The sequence below is a fragment of the Phyllostomus discolor genome, chromosome 12 (genome assembly GCF_004126475.2).
Source record: "Phyllostomus discolor isolate MPI-MPIP mPhyDis1 chromosome 12, mPhyDis1.pri.v3, whole genome shotgun sequence".
NCBI classification, from domain to species: Eukaryota; Metazoa; Chordata; class Mammalia; order Chiroptera; family Phyllostomidae; genus Phyllostomus; species Phyllostomus discolor.
The window spans coordinates 17,692,124-17,711,087 of NC_040914.2; the positions used below are offsets into that span (position 1 = coordinate 17,692,124).

The 18,964-nt window shown below is 52.3% G+C and overlaps 1 protein-coding gene across 6 annotated transcripts in view; it reads left to right on the top strand.

Annotated features, from left to right (window-relative positions):
- Positions 1–9,229: 9,229 nt before the first annotated feature.
- The window catches only part of HIF3A (hypoxia inducible factor 3 subunit alpha), a 29,936-nt gene continuing 20,201 nt past the window's right edge, over positions 9,230–18,964 (top strand). For 3 of the 6 annotated variants that reach the window (XM_036012441.1, XM_036012443.1, XM_036012445.1), the window contains exons 1-5: positions 14,130–14,623; positions 15,879–16,024; positions 17,691–17,775; positions 18,089–18,201; positions 18,613–18,821. In XM_036012441.1, coding sequence (XP_035868334.1) covers positions 14,347–14,623; positions 15,879–16,024; positions 17,691–17,775; positions 18,089–18,201; positions 18,613–18,821 — 830 coding nt within the window. In that variant the 5' untranslated portion in view covers positions 14,130–14,346. Of the gene's footprint in view, positions 9,294–10,446; positions 10,701–14,129; positions 14,624–15,878; positions 16,025–17,690; positions 17,776–18,088; positions 18,202–18,612; positions 18,822–18,964 lie in introns of those variants that run through there. The other 3 variants (XM_036012442.1, XM_028529879.2, XM_036012446.1) reach the window with 2 other exon arrangements.

The window sequence follows — 18,964 nt, forward strand, 5'->3', positions numbered from 1 at the left end:
CAAAAGAAATATTACAGACAAGAAGGGACTGGCAAGAAGTATTCAAAGCAATGAAAGGCAATAACCTACAACCAAGATTACTGTAGGCAGCAGAGCTGTCATTTAGAATGGAAGGGCAGAAAAAGTGCTTCCCAGACAAAGTAAAGCTAAAGGAGTTCATCATCACCAAGCTCTTATTATATGAAGTGTTAAAGAGACTTGTTTAAGAAAAAGAAGATCAATACTATGAACAATAAAATGACAAACTCACAACTACCAACAACTGAATCTAAAAAACAAAAACAAACTAAGCAAACAACTAAAACAAGAACAGAATCATAAGTATGGAGATCATTTGGAGGGTTATCAGCGGGGAGGGGAGAGGGAGAATGGGGGAAAAGGTACAGGGAATAAGAAGCATAATTGTTTAGGTACAAAATAGACAGGGGGAGATTAAGAATAGTATAGGACATGGAGAAGATAAAGAACTTGTATGCATGACTGATGGACATGAACTAACAGGGAGATTGCTGGAGGACAGGGGGTACCAGGCGGAGAGGGGCAAATGGGAAAAAATGGGACAACTGTAATAGCATAATCAATAAAATATACTTTAAAAATTATTAAGGATCCACAAAGACTTGGTGTTTATGTGGGTTACATACAATATGGTGTCCTTGTAAACCAGCTCTCTGAAGGAAAAACAACCCCAGCTATCCTGTTGCTGTGGTGTGAATACTCCCACCATATCCCATTTCAAGTTACCCAAGGTTTAACAACCCGCTCACATGCCTAAACTTGGCCATTTGGCTCTCTGTGGCCAGGAGGGGGCAGCACCAGCACACCACTGGATAGCTACTCCTATTTACCTTAGGTAAATTAGGACTGAGAAAATGTTTGAAGATTTATTTACCTACTTAAAATAACAATAATAAATCCAATGCCTGTTACCATCAGAGCAATGACATCATCACAGATCACATGGCCCCTGGAAGACCTCACTTACCCTGGGAGAAGGAGTGAGGAAACTCACCTCCCACCATCATTTGGAAACTAGTTTTGACCTTGTGGGCCCATGAAAGGACCTCAGTGGCCCTCTGGGGTCAGCAGACCGGACTTCTGGAACCACTGGCTTAGACGTTCTGTTCTTAACTCTGTTCTATCCAGTGTCCTCCCTTTAAAAAAAAACAATGTTTTACAATATTTCTTTTATTATTGTGAAATGAAATTCATACACAGCATGACTTACTTCTACCTGTATATAATCTATAATGTAACAAATCACTGCAGTACATTATCATGATACAGAGAAGGGGCAAAAGAAAAATACAGTCTACAGTCCTTTACCAGACGTGAGGGTGTAAGCACCAAGGAGGTGGTTGGACTTTGGGAAGGTAGCAGGTGCCCTGGCCTGTGTGACTTGGTTGGTTGGAGCATCGTCTCCTAGACTGGAAGGTCATGGTTCAATTCCCATTCAGGGCACACACCGAAGCTGTGGGTTTGATACCCAGTTAGGGTGCATACAAGAAGGCAGCCAGTCGGTCTCTCTCTCTCTCTTCCCCGTCCCTCCCTCCCTCTCTCCTTCCCTCCCCCACCCGTCTCTCTAACAGCAATGAAAAAATGCCCTCCTTTAACAGAAAGGTGACACATGTATGTGGTATACACAACACACCAGCCCAGCTGGAGTCAGGGCGGCCCCCCGGAATCAAACGCATTCGTGTTTCCACAGCAAGGCCTGAGCTATCCACACGGAACCAGGATCAGTGCGGATTAGCAAAGGAGCTTTGTTGGGTCAGGTGGTGCCATCAAGCATGTTAGACAGCAAGCTCTCTTCTGCAGCTATTTGGACCTTGGAATTGTCAGTGCTGACGGTGGGTCTGTAGTTTATAATACACAAGAGGTGTTCCATTAGGTCAGCGCTCACAGACATGACAGAGCCAAATGTTCCTGCTTTTGATGAATTATGACTTCAGGTTTAAGGTGAGTAAGACAATGTGCAGTCCACCCCGACCGGTGTGGCCCAGTTGGTTGGGCATCATCAAGCAAAGCGAAGGGTGACTGGTTCAGTTCCCAGTCAGGACATATACCTGGGTTGTGGGTTCTGTCCCAAGGTGAGGCACGTATGAGAGGCATGTTCCTCTCACATTGATGTTCCTCTCCCTCTCTTCCCCTCTCTAAAAAAATCAGTCAAATATCTCTTTTCCTTTATAGTTGACATTTTGAAATAAGGCCTAACTGAGTATATCCAGGTGACTATGTAGATTACGAGAAAAGCCAAAGCAGAGGGACCTGCTAGATTGTCTGGGCTGTACTATGCATCACAAGAAGCCTGGAGTCCCCGGCCTGGCAGCCATTGCCAGAAGCCTGACAGATTTCCGTACACCTCCGCGACCTGCCCTAGCCCCTGAGACTTGCTCACTGAGCTCTGCGAGAGGTGCGTGCACGAGAAGGGCCACTCAAGGCTCAGGGACGGATGCCCTTGCGTCCCAGAGCTGAGTGAGAGATTCTCCTGTAGGGGGCGCCAGAGCGCTGAAGACGCGGGCAGGGGCCTCGACCCACAGTGTCCATCAAACCGCTGTGGGGGCAGCTATCTGCACCAACACCAACATGTACACCAGCACCCGCACAGGGAAGCATGACATGCATGGGAATTTTACATGCATGTGACCATAGATATGACCGTGAGCTTTCGTATATTTTATTGATGACAGGTGCCTTATCTGCAGAACCCAGATATGCACCTGTGTCTCTGTCAGTATAACCGACAGGCATCCACATGTCAGCATCGACAGCATGCTAATATGAAGGTGGCATGTCTAAGGCTAAGGCATAGGTCTTGGTATCATGTGTGTTGTTAGAATCCACATGGGCTGTTTCTGATTTGCATGCTAATGACAGCCTGTTTTATGACACTATGTGTGTGACATTGACATACACATGGATGTGTATGCATGGGGATATGTGGGTAGTGAAAGTGCCTGTCTGAGCCTTGTCCATCCCCTCTCTAGGCTGGAGCCCCTTGACCAGCAGGGGCAGGTCTGATGAAGTTCTATGTCCCCGCCATGGGGCAGAGAAGAGATGCATCATCCTACATGCTGGAAGGAATAAGCAACCAAATACATGAATAAGTGAATGAATGACAGAGCCTATAACAAGAGACAAAAAGGATATTTCATATACAGTAGCCAAGATACAGAAGCAATTAAATGTTCATTGATAGTCAACTGGATAAGATGTGGTACATGCACACAATGGAATATTACTCAGCCATAAAAACTGAAATGTTACCATTTGCAACAGCGTGGGTCGATCTAGAAGGCACTATGTTAAGTGAGATAAACCAGACAAAGACAAATACCAAATGATTTCACCTATATATGGAATCTAAAAAACAAAATAAATGAACAAATCAAAATGGAAACAAACTCATAAATACAGAGAACAGACTGATGGTTGCCAGATGGGAGCGGTGTTGGGGGCTGGCTAAAAAAGGTGAAGGGATGAAGGAGTACAGACTGCCCATTAAAAAATAATCACGGAGATATAAAGTATAGCATAGGGATTATAGCCAATAATATTGCAGTAGCTATGTATGGTGCCAGGTGGGTGCTACAGTTATTGGGGGCATCACCTCATAACTTATATAAATATCTAAGCATCATGCTGTGCACTTGAAACTAATATAATATTGAATGTCCACTATCATTGAAAAAAATTTTTAAAGATGTCATTTATTTTATTTTTAGACAGAGAAAAAGGGAGGCAGAAAGAGGAGAGAAACATCAGTCTGTGGTTGCCTGTCTCACGCATGCCCCCTACTAGGGACATGGTCTGCAACCCAGGCATGTGCCCTGACTGGGAATTGAACTGGCAACCCTGTGGTTCACAGGCTGGTGCTCAATCCACTGAGCCACACCAGCCAGGGCAAAGTTTTTTTTTTAATAATTAAAAATGAATTAAGCCCTGGCTGGCGCGGCTCAGTGGATTGAGCGCGGGCTGCGAACCAAACTGTCGCAGGTTCGATTCCCAGTCAGGATACATGCCTGGGTTGCAGGCCATGACCCCCAGAAATTGCACATTGATGTTTCTCTCTCTCTCTATCTCCCTCCCTTCCCTCTCTAAAAATAAATAAATAAATAAAATCTTTTAAAAAATGAATTAATGGGCAAAGGAGCGAATGGCAAGCAGTCTTTTGAACCCACCAGTTATTGTGAAGCACTCACAGACCTGATCTGATTAAGCCCATACCACGATCTCCAGGACAGAGGAACTGCCACAACACCCACTGTACAGATGAGGAGAGCTGTGTCCTTGGGATACTGTGTAACTTTCCCTCAGCCATACAACTTGTAAATGGCAGAGCCTGGCTTTGACCCAGGTCTCCCAAGCTTCAAAACAAGCATTCTTAACAACTGGCCTATCCTAACTGTGATGGGACAATCCCCTCCCCCAATTCCTGGGCCACACCACCATCCTGCCAGGCAGGCACTCAGCCAGCTCGAAAAATAGGAGGCAGCCCCTTATTGCCAATTCAAAGAGGAGGAAAGAGGTAGAGACACTCCCAGTGAGGCTGAGAAGCTCTGTGCCAAGTGGTAACTCCTGACCCTGTGAACTTGGGGTGGGGGAGGAGGTTGTCATGTGGACGCTTAACTCCAGGGCAGAGGAATAGAGGGGTCCTTCTCCCGTCCCCACCATCATGGATCCCTTGCCCCTGTATCAGTGGGGGGATGTAGAGATAGTGCAACCCTCATTCACAGCTGGTGCAGCCCCTGTGGAAATAGTTTGGCAGTTCCTCAAGAAGTTAATAATTACCGGATGATCTAGCAATCCCACTCCTAGGCATACACCCAGAGGAATTGAAAACAGGTGTTGCAACAAGTAATTGTATGTGAATGCTCACAGCAGCTCCATCCACACTAACCAAAGGATGGAAACGACCCAAATGTCTAGCAACTGAGGGAATGTGGTAAAACCACACATTGGGACGACATGCAGCCATGGAGAGAAATGAAGTGCTGATCACAGCTACAGGATGGGCTGTTGCATGAACCTTGCAAACATTTCGCTGAGAGTAAGAGGACACACACAGGGCCACATAGGGTATGATTTCATTTATGTACAACATCTAAAACAGGTAAATCCTTAGACACAAAAATGTAGGTTGGTGGTTGCCAGGGGCTGGAGGGGAAGGGGGTGGGGGGGTGACAGGGTTTTTTTTGGGGGGAGGTGATGAAAATGATTTGGAACCAGGTACAGGTGGTGGTTGCACAGCATTGTGAATGGACTAAATGTCACTGAATTCTATACTTGTAAAATGGTTATTTTTATGCTATAGATTTGACCTCAATTAAAAAGATCACTATTCCAGAACATAAAAATAAAAAATTCAGTTCCTTCATCATGCTCCACACATTTCGAGTGTTCAGTAGCCACATGGGGCCAGCGGCTCCTGTATTGGACTAAAAAGATACGGAGCATTTGAGTCATCATAGAATGTTCTACTGGACAATGCTGGTCTAGACTTTCCTCCAGTCTATAACTGGCTGATTGTCTTTTCCTGGTGTTGTGTAACCTGTTCCTCTATTTGCTCTCTTTTCTGTAAACTAGTAGTGACACCTGGAAGCTTAATCAGATTCAGGTTCAATTATTTTGGTGAAAATATTTCATAGGTGTTGCGTCCTTCTTCCAGAGAGTACATCAAGTTTGGTTGTCTCGTGTGTGGGCCTGCGCGCATGTGTGAGAGAAAACAGCATCTTTCTCATCTCATTGGTCAAAGGAAGTCACATGACCACGTCCAAAATCTAAGGGCCAGGGAATTTACCTGACCTGGGGGGGCGGGGGGGACCTAAAGTCGCATGGTAAAGTCATGGATGTATATAGTTCTATAACACGGAGGGAATGGAGATTTGGAAACAATAACCCAACATACTACAGGGAATTTTTTTGTATCGAATGCATTTTTCAGAAATGACTCTCTGAGTCACAGAGAAGTTAAGTAACTTGCCCAAGGTCACACAACTGGCAAGTAATGGAGCCAAGATTTGAACGCCAGCAGGCGGGCCCCAGAGCCCTGGATAGAAACCGCTGCACTACCTGGAAATAATGGAGCTCCCCCTAGCGGGCTGTCCTGGTGTTCCAGTAAGAGCAGGAATGCGAAGGGCTTAGTACAGCCCTTGGCACAGGACCCAAGCATGCTGCTCGCGACTTGAGCTGTTTATTTCCATCACCTAGTTCCAGGTTGGCCTTGGCTTGAGTTTGGAGGGACTCTCTGCCCCTGGCAGGGCTCCGGGAATGCCAGCTGGCCTTTATAAACGGGTATTATGAGGAGTTAAGAGTCAAGGGAAAGGAGAGTGAAGATACAAATCAGGTCATAAGAGGGAGCTGTAGCAAGTTCCCCCAGCCTTGGGCTGGAGGAAGGGTGAGTCACACAGAGGGGAACATCTGAGCAGCTGTCCTGGGGACAGTAACCAGAGACACTGACTTATCAGAATTGGGTGTGTGCGTGGTTCTGGGTTTTTGTTGCTGAAACCTCTTTCCCTGTAAATGAGACAAGTGTCTCCTCTCCACTACCCCGAGGCCAAAGATCCACCTCCATGTTGCTGTTCATAGGCCAAGCTCCAAGACATTGTCCTATTGAGAGTGTGGCAGCTATTTCACCAAAACGGCCATAGTAATACTTCCAGTCTCACCTGTTCTTCCTGTCAAAGCTTACTTCTCCCCATCAAGAAGTCAAGTCTGTTTTCCTCCCCCTGAAAGTGGGGGAGGACATTGTGGTTGCCTTTTAGGACAAGAATGAATGGACACTGCACAACTTCCAGGGCTAGGCCACCAAGAAGACACAGCTTCTGCCTGTCTCCTTGCTCCCTTTCCCTCTCTCTTGGGACCCAGCCTCCATGCTGCAAGGAAGCTCAAGGAGCCACAAAAACAGGTTACATGTAGATGTTCCAGCCTCAACCTCCAGTGAGGTCCCAGCTGACAGGCAGCAACAGCTGCCAGGCAGGTGAGTGAGGAAACCTCAGATCGTTCCAGCCCACAGCCTCCAAGCTGCTCCAGCAAATGCCAAGCAGAGCAGAGATGTGCGGACCTCACTGAGCCTTGCCCAGATTGCAGGTTGATGAGCAAGAAAAATCTCCTCACTCAGGTGGTTTGTTTTGTAAACCAGAGAGCTTCCTGTTCTTTCCCACCTGAGGGAACAGAGGACTTCATTCAAACCTAGCTCAGATTCCAACTTCCCTGCTCAAAAGTCTCCGTGCCCCCATCTCCTACAGGGTGAAGGTTAATGCTAACCCAGATCATAGACGTCTGGTGCATTCGTGTGGAGATCGGTTTTAGTTCTGCTTTAATGTCTGTGTAACAAGTGCCAGTTTTCCGTGGGCACTGTAAATCCCTCCGGCTGGCTACCTGCCATGACTTGGATAGCCCCTGCTTCTCAGAATAGCACACTGCTTTCCCTGCAGCCCTTTCTAATTTGGGCCTCGTTTTCTCCCCCTCCACATGCCTCCACTCAGAGGCTTGGGAGATATTTTCTCTGTTTATGCCTTGATTCTTTTGGGTGCAAGCAGCTAACATCAACTCGAACTAATCAAAGCACACAGTAAATAAACAAAGCAGTATTTAACAACAACAGCATCTTTGACTGGTGTAGCTCAGTGGATTGAGCACCAGCCTGCAAACCAAAAAATTGCTGGTTTGATTCCCGGTCAGAGCACATGCCTGGGTTGTAGGCCAGCCCCCCAGTAGGGGGCATGCAAGAGGCAATGACACATTGATGTTTCTCTCCCTCTCTTTCTCTTTCCCTTCCCCTTTCTCTAAAAATAAATAAATAAAATCTTTTATAAACTTTTTAAAAAGCACAACAGCAACACCAAAAACAATTCATTAAGGTTTAAAGATTTAAATTGGAGTTCAGGTATGGCTGAATCTAAGCACCCAAGTGCTGGTGTCAAGAATGTCCTTCATAATCTTTCATTTCTACTTTCCCCTGTGTTGATTTTCATCTCATAAATCCTCTTCTTTCTTGTTGGCAGGGTGAGTCTCGTCAGCTCTGGCTCACTTCCCACCTGCAGAAATAGAAAATCTCTTTTTTTGATAGTTGCATCAAATGTCTCAGGGTTGGTTCTCCCTGGGTGAGGTTAGGGCACATGCCTTCCCTGAGCCAATTACCTGGCCCAGGGAAAGAGGAAAAGCTTATTGGCTGGGTCTGGATCCTGAGTCCCTGGAGCTGATGGGGTTATAGCCAGTCCTCAAATTGAACAGACTGAGAGGGGAGAGAAGAGGTTTCCCAGAAGAAAACTGAGTGGGGTGCTGGGTGGGCAAAACCCACACACTTCTGCCATAGTGTCTCCTTCCCTGCTCAAAACTGCATCCAGAATGTTGGTGAACTGTAGATTCACACATCACACACACACACACACACACACACACAGTTCCTTATCCAATCGGAAGGCTTTCCCCCTCTCCTGGGTGACCTTGTATCTTTCCCTCCTTACTACAATGGTAGAAAGATCCCATTTCTCTGCTCCTTTCAAAAGCGAGTGTGATTGAATTTTACATATATCCTTGACATAGACTTGACATTCAGCAGGGGAACCTGAAAAGGGTGACAGAGAGGCGAGCAGGTAGGGCTGGGGTCACAGCGGGCAGGATGGAGGAATGAGGGCGGAAGGGAGCCACTGGGGACTGAGAGGCAGCGGTGAGGTTCAGAGGGAAAGAGTTCGTGGAGCTGGAGAGGGAGTCGGAGAGTGTCCGGGGAAAGTGGGGACTCGGTGGATAAGGACGAGGAGAGAGAGGAGGCAGAGAGGGGTGACCGGGGTCGGGTGGGTGGGACTGGATGTCGGGGGGCGGGGAGGGGGGGCCCCCCGACTAGGGATGGGAACTGGCGATGTGAGCGGCGGTAGGGGTTAGCGAGTGGGGGCTCGAGTGTAAGGAACAGAGTTAACTGGGTGAATCAGAAAAGTATGGGTGTCGGGACGTCGCTAGAGAGGCTGGGCCAGGAGGCGCGGCCGCTGACCAGGCTGGCCACACTGCTGAGAAAGTAGGCGGCAAGGGGCGTGGCGGGAGGGGGTGTGTGTTCCACCGTATTCTCCCCCTTCCTCCGCCCTGGCCTTCTAAGTCTCTGTCTCTGATCCCGCCTTTTCTCGGAAGTGACAGACTATCAGGCCAATCAGAGCCGAGGGCTGGGCGCAGAGCAGCCAATAACATGGCGGGGGAGGAGTTGGGGAGGGGGCTCGCCGGGCAGGGGAGGGGGCTAGGGGCCTCCAAGGGCTCCTGAACTGCGACGCGCGAGCCATGGCGCTGGGGCTGCAGCGCGCAAGGTACTGGGGTTCAAGGGCAGGAATGATTGAAATTGGGGGGGCTCTCCCTCTAGGGACCCCTAACCCGGAGGGGGGGATGCGTGGGTGCAAGCCAAGGAGGCCCTGGAACGCGCGGTTGGGAGCAAGTCTCTGCCCCACCCTCCACCCTAGGGGGTTACAGGGGTGCAGGGTTTCCCCAAGTCTCCGGCTGCCCCGCCTCTCTTGCCAAGAGCGACTTCAGAGTCATGATCCCCGATTTCTTGCTGATCCGGATTCGCTTCCCCTCCTGGTTGGGGGGTGAAACTCAGGGTCCCTATGGAATTGGGGGTGTTGCATTTCAGCAGCTTCTGGGCTTCTCCAGGAGGCATTCTCCCTCCACATCTTGACCCTCTGCTCTGGCCTCTGAACCCCCCAAATTGAGGTTGCTCTTTGTCACCAGACTCCTGAGACCCTAAAGGACATGGGATACACCCAAAATGAGCCTTCCTAAACATACGGAGTCCCCTGAAATGGGGAGTCAGCTCCTGAGTTCAAGAGAAGAGAGAGCCCTTTTAATTGAGCCTTCCCCGACACAGTCTCCTGAACTTGGGATTCCTAGAAATCCACAGAGAGGCTCACCTTTCGAAAGCTATCTGGGACCCTTCTCAGGAGACTTTTTGTGTCCTTTTGAAAGGTAGGGTCACCCCCTGCGATAACAGGGCAACAGCCCAACCCACTTGCCAAAGTCTAGGGCATGATATCCCTCCTCCACCCCACCCAGCCCCTGTAGCCATGGGCCTGAGGGCACCGAGCCTTTTAGGGGGAAGAGCCAAAGGAGGGTGCTGTGCCTGGTTCAGTGCAAACCATATTGGGAGCATGTAGCCGCAGTGCCCCTCTGGGCTGTCCTGGGCAGAGGGAGGGTTCTGTGTTCAGCTCCCAGCAGGTGCAGGGGCCGGGGCAGTGGAGAACCTGTGCCCAGGTTCGCTGCCAAGGGTCCTGTCCTGCTGTGTGTGCACGGTGACCCCAGAAACTGCCCCAGGCCCTTGGTCTCCCCTGCCCAATCTGAGGCGTCCAGAAAGCCTCACCCCCTCCCCTCCTCCCTGGCTTCCCAGGTCTGATTGGATCCGTCCACACACCCATGTTTTTCACCCCCCAAACCATCCCCCTCCCCCCCATCTATTCCAGCCTCTGGCTCTGGGCCCACCAGGGAACTCCATCCCATCCCTTCTGGGCCGGTCCCAGCCCAACCCCTCCTAGTGCCCCCTGGGTGGGTGGGGGCCCTCTTGGCTGAGCTGGGGGCTCTCCCCTCCCCACCCAAGGCCAGCCCTTTCCTGTGGTGTCGTCCCAGCGCCACCCAGCACTTACTAACTCGCACCCGGACCCCAGCTGTGCTCCATCCCCTCCTGCACCCCTAGGATGGCACTTGGGCCAAAGGGGGCCTTGGCGATGGTGAGTGGGCTCCCCATATCCCCTCACCCCCTTCCTTTCCTCCAGCTTGGGCTTACCACCAGCCCACCCTGATCAGGGATGCTCTTGGGAAGTTCCTGATGGGCATGCTGCCCAGGTTAGAGGGCTCCCAGGGAAGACAGGACTGTTGGTAAGGACACCCCACTGAATTACCATGACCTTGGGAATGAGCAAGGTGGGGAGCAGGGAGACTCCTTTTGGCCCCCACCCCAGCTTCCTTCTCAAATCCAAACCCTGACTCTGGTTTCTCAGGCCACCGCTGGGCAGTGCCAAGAGGGTCCCAGCCCAGATACAGCCTAAGGCCCCCACGTCCTCTACACTGTTTGCAAGACCCCCAATTCCAAGCTCGGTGTCAGAATAGAGGCCCAGGAGCAGCCCTGAATGTGAGCCAGGGTCTCCCCACTTTCCCTAGGCCTTTGCTCACGGGTGGCCACTTCTTCAGGACTAGGGAGAGGTGGGCTTCTCCCTCTCCTGGTTAGGGGGGTACCCGGCTCCAGTCCCCATTTGCAGGCCTCACCCTGGGGCCTCCAGGCCCTGGCCCCGCCCCCTGTTCTCTGCTGGAACAGAGGAAGGGTGGCAGGGTTCCAGCTGCACGTCCCGAACTGGGCAGAGTGCCAGGGGGCTGGACCAAGGCTGGGCAAGAGGCCAGCTGGGGAGGCTGTCCAGCTGGGGAAATCCGGAGACAGTGAGGGTGGTACAAAGGGAAGGTACTGGAGGCCGCTGGGCAAAGGAGGGGCAGGGCAGGGTTTCCTCAGCTGGGCACACCTGCCAAAGCACGGCATTTAAGAGCACAGGCCCCTAAAGTCAGGGTTCAAATCCCAGCTCACCCACTCCTGGCTGTGTGGCCTTGTGCCAGTGGCTGCCTCTCTAAGCTTCAGTTTCATATCCTGGGAAAATATCCATCATGCCTCGTCTCCTCCATACCACATCAAGTTGAAGAGCAGGGAGGGAGCAGCTCTCTGGGAGCAGGACACCCCACTGGTATGCAATAAACCATGTTCAGCTCAGACAGAGCCCTGGGCGGAAACAGACAGACCTGGTTTTCAATAGGCGCTGCTGCTGAAAGCTGTGTGGCCTCAGGCAAGTTCCATCACCTCCCTGGACTGGCTTCCTTTTCAGGAAAACGGGGCGCAAGTGTGGTGGCGGGTAGAGGGGGGGGACACCAGCAACTACACTGGCAGACTGATTGAGACACCTTGCACACGGCAGGGCGTTGGCGGAGGGTCTGGAATCAGCAGCTGGCTTCGCTGGGCTCCGGATGCCACTGTGACAGGGAGGTCGCTTTGCCTGCTTCCCGGGGCTGTGGAAAGGACGTAATGGGGTCTGTAGCTCCATGAGGGTTCAATACACCAAGGCTGTCATTGTTATCACTGTCACTGTTGGTTAAACTTCTCCCCCAAGTGCTTGTGTAAGAGTCACGTGGGTAACTGCACACACACCACACCGAGGAACTACCACTGAAGGCCCGTTTCTCAGGAGCCCGATCCTGGATGTGGACTTGGGGGGGTTATAGAGAGAGCGCTAGCAATTGCCAGGTCCTCCTCTAAGCCCTTGATACCGATTGACTCATTTAATCTTTCAAACAACCCTGGGAGGTAGGTGTTGTTATTTTGCTCAGGGAGGCTGTGCAACTTCTCCGAAGTCACACAGCTCATGAGTAATTGAGTTAACACTGGAACCCTGAACCAGAGCAACTGGCCCCCCACCATGTTTAATGGGAAAGGTCGGAAACCTTGGCATTGGGGAAACCAACGAGAGGCCCACACTTCCTGTCGGAGAACAGGCTGGGAGATGGAAGGAGGGCCTGCGGCAGCCACCAGCTGGCTCCTTCTGTGGAGGGAGAAGTCTGCCGCAGAGAAGATTACAGAGCCCAGCTGCCTGCGAGGTGGGGGCCGGCCCCACCGCCGTTCCTGTTCCCACTCCCTTCCCTCTGCCCAGGCCTCCAGCTCTGTGGGGCCCGCCCACCCCCGCCCTCTGGGCAGGATGACAAACAGGGCTGGAACAGAACCAGGACAGGACAGGACGGAATGTCCTCTGGGCAGAGCAGGCCTGGAGGCCCCTGCACCCCCCACCGGCCAGAAGGGAAGGGATGAGGGGCGATCGCTGGCTCCCTCCACCCTCCACCCAGCCTGAGGAGTCTTTTCCCTCTGCAGCCAGAGGGGACAGTCTCCTCCCTACTCCCCATCACGTCTGTGGGTGGGGCTGTTTGGGAGTGAGGTTGATGCTACCCCTAGAAGTGGCCTCTGGTTTCTAGCAAGGGACAGCCTCCCCTCTTAAGAGTCCTGCTTCCTTGGGATGGATCACAAGGCAGGAATCAGAAGCAGGAAGGCTTTGGAACCTCGCTGCCTGAGTGAGTTCAAATCCCAGCTCTGCCAGTGACACACAGAAATGCTTAGCAAATTACAGCAGCTTATCATGAATGGTTTTACCAATATTATAAATACAGGTAAGATTATATATGCTACATGTAATGTACTCTATAAATTGTTCTCAAAAACTATAGAGATCAGATTCACTGTTGGTTAAACTTCTGTTTAGTTTGGACCTGGAGTTGGACTTGGAAGACAGTGGTAGAAACAGGGAGAAGCACCAAAGCCTGGATATAAGCCCAGAGCCGGGGAGACAGAGGAAATAGAAGTGCTCAACCCTGGCTTCACTCTCCCTAGGCAAATGCTGCTCCGTTCTGTGCCTCGGTTTACTCGCCTGTTCAACGGGGGTAATTACCTCCCTTCTAGGGCTGCCTGAGCTCGAAATGGGTTCAGGTGTCACACACACGGCACAGGAACTGACACAATGGGAAAAGCTGAATAGATGACATGTATTTCTTTTTTTATTTTTTAAAATTTTAAGGTTTTATTTATTTATTTTTAGAGAGGGGGGAAGGGAGGGAGAAAGAGAGGGAGAAAAACATCAATGTGTAGTTGTCTCTCATGTGGTCCCCACTGGGGACCTGGCTGCAACCCAGGCATGTGCCCTGACTGAGAATTGAACCAGCGACCCTCTGGTTCGCAGGCCCATGCTCAATCCACTGAGCCACACCAGCCAGGGCTGACATATATTTCTGACAAAAAGATACTCATCCTTCTACCCCCAACCCCACTCACAGAATGCAGGCATTGGAAGTGGATTAAAGGGCAGGGGTGAGTGTTTAGCTATTGGCCAGACACAACCCTGAGGGGTCGGTTTGCTGTGTCACCCTGGTGGGGCCCCCGTTGGTGGGTCCTTGGACTTTGAGATCTATGCTCCAAGATTCTGAGGACTCAGCTCGGCTGAGGAGGGGGAAGGTCAGGAGAGGGGGTTCTGGGAGGCTGCAGGGCAGGGGGCCCGGGAGGCCGCAGGCATCTTCTTCATGCTCCTTCCCTTCCCTGGCTCCCAGCCAGCTCCGGGCCAGCTCAGCCAGCCCCCTCCCAGCAAGAGGCCTCCCTGTCCCCCAGGCGTCCCAAGCCGGGAAATAAACGGCAGATAAGTCAGGGAGGGGACAGAACAGCCCTGCGAGGCACAGGAGGGCAGCATGGGCTGGCTCAAAGACAGATAAAACCCAGAGGCTAGGAGCAACTCCCGAGTATAAACCTTCCAGGGCCCAGAGTGCTCAGGGAACTCGCCCGGGCCACACCGCGACACCGGTCCCATGTGGCAACAGCGTCGCGCGTCCTCGTTCCGTCCACCTCTTTGCCTTCCCAAAGGGCCGCCAGTGAACGCTGCCCATGCCCGCAGGTCAAGCACGGAACTCCGCAAGGAGAAATCCCGGGATGCGGCTAGAAGCCGTCGCAGCCAGGAGACAGAGGTGCTCTATCAGCTGGCGCACACGCTGCCCTTCGCGCGCGGGGTCAGCGCCCACCTGGACAAAGCCTCCATCATGCGCCTCACCATCAGCTACCTGCGCATGCACCGCCTCTGCGCCGCAGGTGAGCCCGGCTCCTGGGAATCCCCACCTTGGAGAGGTCATACCCCAGGGAGGCCCCTCCTCTGGGAATTCGAATCCCGACTAGGCCCTGCCCCCGACGCCTTCCCTGTGGAGCCCCAATCCCTCTGGAATCCACTTCCCTGGGAAGGCCAAGCCCTGCTGGAATTCTGAGCAGTCGGAGCCCGCCCCTCTAGACGTCTATCACTTTTGAGACCCCGCCCCTTGGAATGCACTCCGGGGAAGCCCACCCCCCTTTGGAGGTCCGCTAACTCCCTAAAGCGCCTCAATTCTTAGGATTTGGTCCTCGGGAGACCTTGACGAGGTCTGGTCCCCTTATAATAATAAATATCCCTGGGAGGCTTCTCTGCCCAATTTTTAATTATTTAGAAAGTCCCCCTTTCCTTCCCCAGCTCCCTAGTTCTATTTCTTTTTTTAAGATTTTATTTATTTATTTTTAGAGAGGGGAAGGGAGGGAGAGAGAGAGAGAAACATCAATGTGTGGTTGCCTCTCGCGTGGCCTGCACAGGGGACCTGGCCTGCAACCCAGGCATGTGCCCTGACTGGGAATCGAACCTGTGATGCTTTGGTTCACAGCCCACGCTCAATCCACTGAGCTACACCAGCCAGGGCCCTAGTTCTATTTCGCTGAGGGAGGCTCCCAGTAAGTAGCAATACCTTTGAATTCCCACCCAGTTAGAATTCCACTCTGCAGGAGCCTCCCTCTCTCTCTCTCTCTCCCTCTCTCTCTCTCTCTCTCTCTCTCTCTCTCTCTCTCTCTCTCTCTTTCTCTCTCATGGGCCTTGGAATCCCAGGACCCTTGAAAAGACTGTATTACATGGAAAGTAGAGCCATCCTCTTTCAGGCCCTGTCAAACTTCTGCCCCAAAGAATTTTACTTGTCTGGGAGGCTCTGCCCCCCTTAGAATTCTGTCACCTGGGAGTCTCCGCTTCTTTAGAATTCTGCCCATCTGGAAGGTCCTGCCCCAAGAATTCAGAACCCCTGGGAGGCCTGGCCCCCTTGGAGTTCTGACTCCCCCTAAGCCCTGGCCCCTTAGAATTTTCACCACTGGGAATCTCGTCCCCTTAGAATTCTGTCCTCCTAAGAGTTCTAGGCCCTTGGGAGATACCTGCTGCCTTCGAATTCTGTCCTCCGGGAGGTGCCTGTAATTTCCCCTGAGTGAGGGGAGGCAGAGGGGAGCCAGCCGGTGGGGCCCATGGCTGACTAAAGATGCCCCACCCACCCTGGTCGGACACCAGGGGAGTGGAACCAGGTGGGAACAGGGTGCGAACAGCTGGATGCCTGCTACCTGAAGGCCCTGGAGGGCTTCGTCATGGTGCTCACCGCCGAGGGAGACATGGCTTACCTGTCGGAGAACGTCAGCAAACACCTGGGCCTCAGTCAGGTGAGACGAGCTGCCTGCTTTGTGCCTTGTGTGGGTGGGTGATGCTGAGATACAGGGGTGACCAGGACCACCCTAACCCTGCCTTTACAGGGTTCCCAGTACAGAGGGAGGCAGACGTGTCACTAGACAGGAAGACTCAGAATGCTCAGGGCTTGGGTGGGGCAGCCGAGGGGGCTGTGCGAGCTGCAGGAGGGTGGATAGGATTCCAAACCCTACCTGGGGGGAATCGAGGGTTTCCAGCAGAAGACATGCGAGCTGAAGCCCAAAGGACCTGGCCTGTCAAAAGGTGCGGAGAATAAACGGGACCAGCAAAGGCTCGGAATATACATAACTGAGGGAACAGAGTATGCCAAGACGCAGAGGTGGGATAAAACAGAGTGTTTGGGGGAAAAAAGACATTTATCCTGCTTAGGTTCAAAGTACAATGGGAGAAGGTGAGAGAGAGAAAAAAGCAAGAGAGGCCAGCAGGGGCTAGAGAAGTAGGGTCATATCAGAAAGTTTATCTTCAGGGCACTGGGGAGCCATGGAGAGATTTTAAGCAGAGGAGAGGTGGTGTCAGAGAGGTAGAATTGGATTTACATTTCAGAGAGATTCCTCTAGGGGCTGCATGGGGAGATCCTTACGAGGTGGGGGCCTCGGAGGGGAAAAGAAGAATAGGAGTAGGGGGTTGCTGAGGGTGGAAGACACACAAGAGACACTCAGGGAGTAGAGCTGATTTCAGCTAATACTTCTAGCAAACCCCGTGAGAGAGATACCATCATTTCTCCTAAATGGGCTCCAAGTTACATCTGTTCCTTTTCCCTGCCTTGTGTCCTCACTCCAGGCACCAGTTTGTCCTTCAGCTTGAGCTCCTGGGCTGGGAGAGGTGAATGGCCCACAGCCCCAAAGCTAGAAAGTGGCAGGGTCCGGATTTGAACCCAGCAACAAGAGGTGGTGTCAGAGGAGGGAGCTCTTACCCTGGGACTATGCACTTTGTGGGTCCCCTTCCACCTGCACCCCCTCCTGCCAGCACCAGGCTCACTGCCTGAATTGAAAAGAAGACCTGGGTCTGTGGCTTGCCAGACAAACCCGTGGGATTTGAATGGGGTCCCCCCTCCAGGCCTTTGCACTTGCGGTTCTGTTTCCTGGAACAGTCTACTCCACAAGGCCACCTCGCTGGCTTTGTTCAGCAGTTTGTTTGAAGGTCACCTCCTCAGAGAAACTGTCCCTGACTACTGCCTCTGAAATAGCACCTCTTCATTTCACCGCCTTACCCTTCTTCAGTTTTCTTCATATTTCTTATTTTATTGTTTTGATAAACATGTGTTTTGTTTTCTTTTGTTTATGGGCTACCTTCCCTCACTCTGGGGGGAAGGTCAGGGAGGCAGGGGCTTTGTCTCTGTGGTCACTGCTGTGTCCACTCCATCTACACGAGGGCCTGGTAAGCAGTATGCTAGAGAAAGGAATGAATGAGTGAATGAATGATGAGTGAAAGAATGAATGAATGATGAGTGAATGAATGAATGATGAGTGAATGCATGCATGCGTGAATGAATAAGGTGATGGGTGACATAACCCAGGCTCCTGAATTAGGGTGGGGTGCTGAAGCGGGGAAGGAGGAGACAGGCCAGAGCCCTTGGTAAGCTGTGTTCCCTCCAAGACAGCCCCCTCCTTCCCTCCCTGACAGCTTGAGCTCATTGGACACAGCATCTTTGATTTCATCCATCCCTGTGACCAGGAGGAGCTTCAGGATGCCCTGATCCCCCAGCAGAGTGAGTTCCCTGGAGGTCTCTGTCCCCAAATGACAGAAACTGCATCTTTGCCCTGCCCTCAGCATATCTCCTCTTCCATTTTTGGATTGAAAAAAAAAAAAAAAAGTAGAAGAGGAGGATGTGGTTCTGCCTGGGGAGGGTGGGTCTGAAGGAGCATACCCTACCCTGTGAGAGACCCTCTCTGGGTCCAGGTCTCAATTTTGGGCCTGAGACTGGAGAGACTCTAGTACCCGGGATGCTGGAGGGAACTGGACCCGGTCCAAAGCCGCCTCCGTAACCTGCTTCTCCCCCGCCCTGCCATGGCCCTCCCTAGGCCTGTCCAAAAAGAAGCCGGGGGCCCCCACGGAGCGCTGCTTCTCGTTGCGCATGAAGAGCACCCTCACCAACCGCGGGCGCACCCTCAACCTCAAGGCAGCTACCTGGAAGGTGGGCGGGGCCAGGCCTGGAGGAAGGCTTGCAGTTGCGGGGAGTCCAGGGGTCTCCTGCGGGGCTCTCTCAGGTCGGCATCTGTGGGTCCTTCAGATATGTCCTTGTATCCCTTCTTAGTCCGGATTTCTGTGGGCCTGGGGGTCTGAGCCTCCTGGCCCTGGAGTCTCCGTGGGGTTTATACCTGGTATCCTCAGACCTCCCTCAGTCTTAAAATCTGGACATCTTCAGAGCCTCCTTAGGTCGGATCTCTGTGGAGGTGCGGGACTGGAGGACCTCAGGGCTCTCTGAGCTGGGCCCAGGCAGTCTTCAGGGATCTCTTCTTCACCTGTGGGGCCCGCAGAGACATACCTCCCAGCCCCGCGCTTTCCGCAGGCCCCTGCGAGTCACGCCTCGTCCCTCTTTCACCAGGTGCTACACTGCTCTGGACACATGAGAGTCTACAAGCCCCCCGCACAAACTTCCCCAGCCAGGAGCCCCAACTTAGAGCCCCCACTGCAGTGCCTGGTACTCATCTGTGAAGCCATCCCCCACCCCGGCAGCCTGGAGCCCCCGCTGGGCCGGGGCGCCTTCCTCAGCCGCCACAGCCTGGACATGAAGTTCACCTACTGCGACGAGAGGTGCGCAGCAGCCCAGCTGCGCACGCGCCTGCCCTCCGCGCAGCTCCTGCTCTTTCTGTCTGCCTGAGTTCGCTGAATTTTCTGTGGGTCTTTTTATCTTTGATTCTCTCTGCCTCTCTGTCTTGTAATCTTTCTTTGTTTCT